The following is a 9484-nucleotide window of genomic DNA, read 5'->3' on the forward strand; positions in this document are numbered from 1 at the left end:
GCTGCATGAGGGGAGCATCTATTAATCAATCCCTGCAAATTATGGCTCTTTGTGTCCACTGAGGACAAGACAAAAATCAATTTCATTTGGACCAAAGAAGCTTCAAATAAACCCTAAGGACAGAAACTGAATATGAGAACTAAGAGACTGCAAATGCTCATGCATGACTGAGCATTTCTTTCATAACATCCCACTAAAAAAACATCTACAGGGGATGGCCCACAGCCATGTGAGTGGCAGTAGGTGAGGAACCACATGTTAGATCCATGGTTCCTACATTTGGCTCTCAAAGCTTCACAAAGGCATGTGTTCATTCCCTAGCCTTTTAAACTACTGATACATGATTGAGGCTTCATGCAAGAGGGGCAGAGAATCACAGAGTGGTTTGTGTTTGAAGGGGACCTTGAAGATCACCTAATTCTAACCACCCATGCCATGGGCAGGGTCACCTTCCTTTCGACCAGGTTGTTCACAGCCCCACCCAACACAACCTTGCACGCTTCCAGGGATGGGGCATCCACAAATTCTCTGGGCAGCCTGTTCCAGTGCCTCACCGCCTTCAAAGCAAATGATTTTTTCTAAATACTTTATCTAAATGAAGGCCAAAACTGGCATATGTCGAGGGTAACATCCACCAACACTTTCTCCTGAATCAGGACAATCATTGCAGCCCATCTCCTGTCCCCTGATTTTCTGTTGAGCTAGAAGAGTGACAGCTATAAATCCCTGAATGACAGCACATGGCATCCCCTGCAAACAGGAGCAGCACCAGAGATGGCTTCTGCTGCACAGAATCACACAATGTGAGGGGCTGGACGCTGCCTTAAAGATCATCTAGTCCCAGGCCCCAGCCATGAGCAGGGACACCTCCCACTAGACCAGGCCTTATCCAGCACGGCTTTGAACACTGCCAGGTTTGAGGCCTCCCTGGGCAATCAGTTTCAGTATCTTACCACATTCACAGTAGAAAATTTCTTCCTAATATCTAATATAAATGCTCCGTCTTTCAATTTGTACCCTGTCCTGTTCTGTCACTGCTGTTCCTGACAAAGAGTCCCTCTGGCTTCCCTGCAGGTCCCCTTCAGACACTGGAAGGTGCCGCGAGGTCTCCACACGACCTTCTCCAGGCTCACCAGCCCCAGCGGCACCGTCGGGCCCCGGCCCGCCTCCGTCCCTCGCCGGCACCGCCGGGACACCGCTCTCTGAGCCGCGGCTCCGGCCGAGGCCAGAGCAGCCCCTGAGGGGCCGGGCTCCGTTTGTCCCGGGGCCGGGGCACGGCCGCCGCCAGCAGAGGGCAGGCCCGGCCCCGCCGCTCCCGGCCCCGCCGCCACATCCGCCGCCGCCGGGAAGGGGCCGGCGCCGGGGCCGCTGTGGGCGCCGCGCTCCCGCCGCTCGCTGTCGGGCCCGCGGGCCCCGCGCCGGCCTCAGGATGCCGCTGGGGCTGAAGCCCACCTGCAGCGTGTGCCGCAGCACGTCCTCCTCCATGTGGAAGAAGGGCGGGCAGGGCGAGATCCTGTGCAACAACTGCACGGCCCGCTCGGCGCCGCCGCCCCCCGCCGCCTTCGCCACCACCTCGGCGGCCGCCGCCCAGCACAGCAACGGCGGCAGCAGCGGCGGCGGAGGCGGCGGCGGCGGGAAGCAGGTGAGGAGGCCGAAATGCAGCGCCGGGGCCGGGCGGGGCTGGGCGGGGCCGGGGCCGGGGCCGGGGTGTTGGGGCCGTCCCCCTTGTGTTCATCCTGCCGTTCCCCGCAGAGCAAGCAGGAGATCCACCGCCGCTCCGCGCGGCTCAGGAACACCAAGTACAAGTCTGCGCCCGCCGCGGAGAAGAAGGTTTCCACGAAGGGCAAGGGCAGGAGGCACATCTTCAAGCTCAAAAACGTAAGGCGGAGCGCCGGGGCCGCGGCGGGGGCGGGAGCCTGGGCCGGGCTGGGGCGGACACGGAGCCCGCGGGAGGAGTGGAAGAGAAGCCGGTCATGGGAGTTCGGCACTCCTTCTGCACATAAAATCCTGGCGGTGAAAACGTTAGCTCTGCTGCTTTGAGCTTTAAAGTAATAATGTTTGCTGGTTTTCTTAGAAGATAATGTATCTGTATGTTGTCTAAAAGGAGAAACTATTTCTGGAACTTTACGGTTGATTTGTTTTAATGCTCTTGATTTTCTATTTCTATATTATTTTCTTAGCCCATCAAGGCTCCTGAGTCCGTATCAACTATAATTACAGCAGAATCAATCTTTTATAAGGTATGGGTTATGCAAATCTATCGGCAAAAATGATTATCCTGTTTCTGTTTCCAGTGCCAAGAATTATCATGGACAGTGAAAGCACTAGGTATACAGTCACAGAAACTGTTTTTCCTTGCCCATCAGCTGTGTCGGATTTACCATAGTTATTGCCGTTAAGTCTTGCAAGGTAGTTTACCTAAGCAGTTTAAATAGTTACCATTGTCCCAGGCTTTTTTTTTAATTAATTGCTGTCAGCATTTTTAAACTTAACTTGCGCTGTGCAGAGGTCATGAGATTTGTGTGATGTTTCCTACCTTAGGTGCAGAACATGTTTCCCATAGAGGGGGTGGGTTGCAGTGCCCCAGTATTTCAGCTGGCTCCCATTTGAGAGCTGGTGCAAGCAGTGCCTTAGGAACAAGATCTGTTGGCACTTGCAGTGGTGCAAGAGGGAGCCTTCTGACATTCATGCTTGAGAGCAGCTTTACCAGCCTGCCAAGGTGTTGGTGTTCTAAAGTTCTGAAATTTGCTTTTGTTTCCCAGCAGTACAAGCAAACAGAATGTTTTTTTCCCCCTTTTCCTCCCCAAAAAAGTCAGAATAGGCAGTGGGAGACTGCACAGCCAGTGGTGGCCTGAGATTCCATTCTCTCCAGGGACCTGATGCTTCATGTCTGGTATTCCAGATGAATCTCTTGTTTGCTGTTGACAGTTCAGAAAATAATTACTGTCTTGTGTGTTTGTTTTTATCAGAAATTCCTAAGAACTATGTCAAAGCTTCTGTCCTCCTTATGTAGAAGGTTGCTACTTTGATACTTTGCAGTGTTGTTGTGAATAGGCTTGTTTGGGGTTGCTAGTGTTCTTTTTGTCTGTTTCAAAAACAAACACCTTTCTTTCATATGCCACCATTCTTTTGCCTGTGGCTGAATTCTAGCTACCTTTCAAGACTGGCATAAATTAGGATAATTTAGGGTCGTGATACTTAATATATAAATCAGGATGTGAAGTGAAGCTGACAAAAACCAGGTTGTTTGATTTCAGTGTCATTTGTATGTCTTCTAGGGTGTATACTACCAGATTGGAGATGTTGTTTCAGTGGTTGATGAGCAGGATGGAAGAACGTACTATGCTCAGATCCGTGGGTTTATTCAGGACCAATACTGTGAAAAGAGTGCTGCACTAACCTGGCTCATTCCTACACAAGCCAGCCCCAAAGACTGCTTTGACCCAGCATCCTATATCATAGGTAATCTCTAAGCCTTCACTTCATGCAGCTACTTGGGTGTGCCTATGCTAATGCAGAGTTGTATTCTTTAAATGAACATTTTAGCTTCTCCAGGTACTTTATGCACGTTCCGCATTTTAGACTCTAATCTTGTAAACATCTAATTTACTGTAATAACACTTTTTATTTATCTTGTGTATATAATATGATTACCACTATTGCAGTGTGTGATTATCTTGTACTATGATTATCTGAGTGTTTGTGGGTACAATTACAGTTGTGCAGCTTTAAAGATCAAATTATTGATAGGCTTATATCATAGTAACTTTGATTCTGATATACCAGTCCAAGTTGTTTGTTCTAAAGTGACCTGAATTACTTGATCTTTATCCTGGGTATTTAAAATACATAGCATGCAAGCACTGGCATAGAGACTGTTCTGCTACTGATGATAACATTAGTAATTCAGAAAAGTCCTTCTAACAGGCAGGACACAAATAGAATGTATTTTAAATATATTAACTACAGTATTTCACTCAAATACCAGAATGCTTCAAATGGGATGGGGGGGAAGTTCAGCCCAGCAAAATCAAAGGCAGAGGTTTCTTGCCTAATACAGGAGGCTACCTTCCTAGGAAAGTCATGGATTGCAAAGGCAAATTCTGTAAGGGAATGTTGGCTGTTGTGGCATATTTTTATTCAACATATTTAGTTTTATGCCTTTAAGTTTTGTCTTTGATTTTTTTTTTTCTAGGACCAGAAGAAGATCTCCCAAGAAAAATGGAATATTTAGAATTTGTTTGTCATGCACCTTCTGAATATTTCAAATCTCGATCATCTCCCTTCCCTACTGTTCCTACAAGGCCAGAGAAGGGCTATATATGGACTCATGTGGGACCTACTCCTGCAATCTCCATTAAAGAAACTGTAGCCAATAATTTATAATTTTTAAGGAATACTTTGGACTAGTTATTTTGTGTGTATCCTCGAGTTTGTAAACCCCTTACAAGAAGTTTTAAAAATTGTAAAATGTGCCGGTTTATTTTACAGATTATGATATTTATTTTTTTTAGATCTATCAGACCTTGGAAGTGGAAGTTTTCATTCCAGTGTGATGCATCATTTTGGTGCTCTGCTCTTCAGACATTATTGCTCATCTTGGGACAAAACCACAAGTTTCATGTCATCTTTGGCTTCTGAAAGTTGCCTTTAGTATTCATTCTTATTTTTTAAGTTATTTTCCAGAAGAGGAGTTTAAAAGATACAATCATCCAGCATTTTATATGACTGTTTAATTTAGTTAACTGTGACTGCTGGTTTTATTTCCTTATTAACTAATTTAAGACTAGCTTCACCTAAATACTAAAATGGTCAATGATGCACTTAACAGTTTTCTGTTACATGGAGAGGAGTGTTCTACATAGATTTCTCCAGACTAAACCCTCATCCACAAAGAGGGACTCTTAACACTCACCTTTTATGGGAATTTTGTTAATCTGAATCTGAAATGTGGGCTATGTGTATAGATTTCTGCTAAACTTACTTATATAAGGGTGTAAATTTCCTGGAAAATTGGATGCAAATTCAAAAATTAATGTTATTTGCCATCCTGGCATTCTCATTGCAGAAGTATATCTGCATTTCCTGAGCAAGCCAACACTGACATATGATTTGAGTTTCACACTGTTAATATTTGTTTGCCTGTTGGCTTGGACTCATAAAATTTATTTTAAATTGTTTTTTCAGTCTTCACAATTAATGATGGTAAGAAAAAAAAATGGTCAGGCAAATAAAATGAAGAAAAATCAGTAAGGGAAATAAAAATTATTTTATGTATTGACAGTCTCAGCATAATGAGGAATATGTATACATAGCAGAACAGGAGAAATGCCACATACCAATGAAGTTTTCTGCCCTAAACTTTACAAGCCAGTCAGCTCCAAACACAGAGAGATGTGCTTGTATGGCCTGAATTTCTAGGGCTTAGTGGTTCCTGCTGCTTGTGAAGGATGAGAGCTGTAAGGGGCCTTAAATTTAAATGTACTGATCTTTTCAGTTTCTTTGTCCTTTGTATGAACATATATGCCCAGCACCCAGAAGGCCCAAATCACCTTTAAGATACTGTATGAAAGCATGAAAATGTTGCACTAGGCACACTATTCTAACTTTATAAAAGGCTTTGATTTAAGATGTAACAGATTTGAAAGTCTCAGGTATTGACAACTTTTAATGCAGTGGGACCTGTGAGGGCAGGAACCAGACAGACTTGTTGTGGCCTGCAGCCTCTGTTCTGCCCTCTTCAAATACAAGGAAGAACAATCAGCCTTAAGGGAGTAGATGCTAAAGATAAGGGATACTGTCAATAATTCAAAATGCTCAGAAATTAGCAGTAGATTGGTAATACAGTGTTAAATCTTAATCTTCAGTCACAAAGATGAGATGTGTGTCTGTGTTCAGTGCGTTGCAGTGATTAATCCCAAGTGCAGTGATTAATCTCGCTTCTCTCCACTCTCTCAATTCCTCTGGGTTTCTTTCTTCTTATTTCTTTATTAACAATTCCAAGAAAATAAAAATAACAAATCCTATATTTACAGTAACCAGAGTAACTTCCTTAAATCAAATGTTTTCCTTCCTTTCTCTGCAGTCCGCAAGGTTTTCACTGTCAAGTCCCTGTGCTGCCTCAGCATAATCCATGGACCTGTCCTCTTCTGTGGGCTGTTTTACCTTATCTGAATTACCAGGGTTGGAAAAGGCCTTGATGGTCATTGAGCCCAATGAAGCTTAGCTGTGTTCCTTGTCAAATCCTTATAGGAATAAGGAGGGAAACAATGCTTTACATTGTTTTGGTTTTTTGAGTTCCTACAAGGTACATCAAACGAAGAGTATTTTTTGCCATTTCCCTTATTTGTCAATAAATTTTAATATAAAAGGGACAATTCATTTTACATCAGAATACACCTTTCTAAAATTCAGTGCTGCTGGCAACTCAAGTACTATACTTCCACCTGCAGAGAGCTATGGAACAACTTCCTTTAGTAAACACTAAGTATTTTTCTTTTAGTTCATTTTTTATTATACTGGGAAATGTTAAAAAATAATTCAGATGAACAAGAATTCTGAGTGTAAGGTCTCAAAAGAGAGTGGATCTGCAGGCAATGACTGTTGCTAAAGTGTTACACTTCATTTATACATATTTGAATGGTTGCACTGTCCTGTGTTTCTTGTGTTCAGAACATCACCTAGTAACACAGGGAAAAAGATTAATTCTCCAGAAAGCTTCTTATGGATGGACATAGCTGAAGAGTGGGACCTCCTAGAGCAACGTCTCTGAAAATTCTTCATCTCTCTCATATTAAGAAAATGGAGGACAAAATGAAGACCTGCAAAATGGACTCAACAGCAGAAGGGATATCAGAGGATTCTGTGGGGACAGGCTTTGATGCCCTGCAGCTGAGGGAGCTGAGCTCAACCATTTCTGTCCTCTAGCTTGGCAATTCCCCATGACAAATTGTAGGTAGGTTTCATATTTGTATCACTGGACTATAGGTGGATACGCTGCTGCTGAATTTATGGCCTTGTGTTGAGCTCCAGAGTTGTGACCAGCCAACAGTAATTTTCATCGAGGCATTTTAGTTCTAAAGATGGAACTTGTAGCTAAGAACCAAAAGTCACAGAGCACATATAAAACAGTGATTACCACGTAGACATGTGGCCTGTGTCCTGAGGCACACATTGTAGGAAATCTGTGGGAGGAGTAGCCCTTAACTTTCACATGAACTTTACTGTACTGAAACAATACTTACTGGAGAAGGGTTTCCATTTGGGCAATGGCTTTGCTGGGAGCAGAATACTTTCTGTGAAAATGTGATGCAAACACAATGGATAAATAAGTGTGTGGCTCCTTGAGCTCCTAAAATGAAGCTGGGGTTCCTCTCTTGCTGCTGTGCTGTGCTACATGACAATCATCTCAGTCATCCTGGCAGAGGCGGGATGAGGCCCCTACAGCTTGGTATCCAAGCCAATCCAATAGCTTTGCTTTCATGTAATGCAGCCTTCAACCTTAACATTAATATTATGCAAGAAACAAAGCATATATGTATTGTGGTTGGTGATATATTATCTATTATGATTAATAAAGGCCCTAAATAGTCCTACAGAATAGAAGAAAAATATTAATAGGTGTAGTATTGAAGTTTCAACTGCTCTTTAAGTTACTGAATTAGAAAGACAAATGATAATTTTATTCTATTTTCACAGAGATAGAATTGGTACATCTGTTAGATAGGAGACTACATCCCTCCAAAATTATGGAAGATGAGCATTATGTGCCCAAGCAGAAACAATTTTACAAAAGTTAGTAGTTTTAATAGTTCTTTTTGTGTGCTCCCTACTACACAATCTCGTGATCACTGACAACAGAATTTTGTATTTGACAATTGTTTCTCTTTCACCCACACAGTCACGTTTACCTTCAGGAAGAGTACATTAGTTTTTTTTAAACTCAGCCCTTCTAGTTGGTGATTTGTTATTCTTGAACTTAGCCTACAGCTTCAGTGGAATTATTTTTCTTTTCTGGTTTGGTAGCTTCAATCACAAGAACAATTTCATGGACAACATCTCCAGGTGGTTCATGCCTCTTTATGAAATGCTTCAAGTGCTTGGATGTCTGTTTAATCAAACAGAAGTATTACTGGAATCTAGTTTTGATAGAAGGTTGTTTTAACCTGAACATATCAAGATTATCCTGTGCAGAGCATTTAGACTCAGAACAGTTAACCCAGGCACTTGCTTACATATGGCAGTTTGGCTCCTGTGACATCTTTTGAACTCCTTCATTTAGGGAGAACAGAGCAGGAGTACTCCCTTTTTCTCATGAAGCTGTCTAGGGCCAAAGTTGCTTTCAGTAGTTCCACCTGTCTTCCTACACTCCATCAGTGTCCATGGGCACTTCCTTGCTGAAGACCATCACATCTCTGTGCCTTGGTCAGTGTAAAGTACCCTGTTGTAAACTGGCTCTGTCAACTGATCCAGGTTTGAAACACACACAATATCTTTCCTCTTAACACAAATCTTCCCCTAGAACTTCAGGACGAATGTTCAGTTTTGTATTCAGATACTCAAACCCTTGATAATCCTTCTCAGTGTATGTAGAATCCTACATAATTGATGTTCCCTTTCTCTCCAATTAAGTTACTTTTGTATAAAATTACACTGTAAGGCTGCTTGTGGTGTTGAATCTGAATTATGTAAGCAGAATTTGGGAACCTCTTCTCTCCTAAGCCTAGATTTCAGTAGGTCATTAAAAATTAAAGCAAAGAGTAACTTGTCCTTTTAATCCATGTGCCCTTCTTATGTATCTATTTCCCAAACTGTGGGAATCCACATACAGAATTTTCCAGTTACCTCTCCTTAAGGAGGTTCTGGGAGCATTCTTAGGGCTCTTTTTCTAAACTATGTCATAAAAGACCATTGCTAGGCAAAGTAAAAGACTTGTCTCTTCTTTACGAGAAGCTGATTGCAAACTGAAGGAAATGGAAGCAGCTTTGGCATTTATTGTTTGCCAAAACAAAACCAAAAGCAACTACTTCATGCCTGCAGAGTTTGCAGAGCCTGACTATGGCTTAGTTGCTCCACTGATAAGTGGAAATGATATGTTGTAACTTAACATATCTACATAAGGCTATACAAAGGAACAAATACTGGGACAATGCCAAGGCACATATTGCAATGTACTTCCTTGGTAGGCTTTCTAGTCAAACTTAACCCAGCAGCTCCTGAATAAGTTGAGACCATCAGGAAAGAAGCATCCACCTCAGCTTTTAGTGACAAGCAATATTTTTGACACCAAGGTCAAAGACACAGGAAAGTAAACTCTCTTCTAGAAAATTATTGGTAAAGTCAGTGCAAGATGTGGGGAAAATCTATTTTAGAAAATCTCTTGTCAATTTGGTTTTACCCACCCACATTCCTGCCATAAAGGAGTGGCGTGTGCGATAGGCTGTTTGTTTCTGACATCCCCACTTCTGCTCTATCCTTTTTGATA

At 42.7% G+C, this 9484-nt stretch overlaps 1 protein-coding gene across 1 annotated transcript; it reads left to right on the top strand.

Annotated features, from left to right (window-relative positions):
* Window positions 1–957: 957 nt before the first annotated feature.
* Window positions 958–5283, top strand: GATAD1 (GATA zinc finger domain containing 1). The gene is made up of 5 exons (XM_064409968.1): window positions 958–1642; window positions 1753–1878; window positions 2181–2240; window positions 3279–3462; window positions 4196–5283. The coding sequence occupies exons 1-5, from the start codon at window positions 995–997 to the stop codon at window positions 4384–4386; spliced, it is 1209 nt and encodes a 402-aa protein (XP_064266038.1). The 5' UTR covers window positions 958–994; the 3' UTR covers window positions 4387–5283.
* The last annotated feature ends 4201 nt before the right edge of the window (window positions 5284–9484 follow it).

Source organism: Passer domesticus, chromosome 1 (assembly GCF_036417665.1).
Source record: "Passer domesticus isolate bPasDom1 chromosome 1, bPasDom1.hap1, whole genome shotgun sequence".
Lineage (NCBI taxonomy): Eukaryota > Metazoa > Chordata > Aves > Passeriformes > Passeridae > Passer > Passer domesticus.

Bases quoted from the DNA above. Each gene is read 5' to 3' on its own strand.
- GATAD1 (XM_064409968.1), top strand. From the start codon at position 995: ATGCTCCGTCTTTCAATTTGTACCCTGTCCTGTTCTGTCACTGCTGTT. The intron at 1,643-1,752 runs GTGAGGAGGCCG...CGTTCCCCGCAG, and splicing joins GCGGCGGCGGCGGGAAGCAG to AGCAAGCAGGAGATCCACCG. The intron at 1,879-2,180 runs GTAAGGCGGAGC...TTATTTTCTTAG, and splicing joins ACATCTTCAAGCTCAAAAAC to CCCATCAAGGCTCCTGAGTC.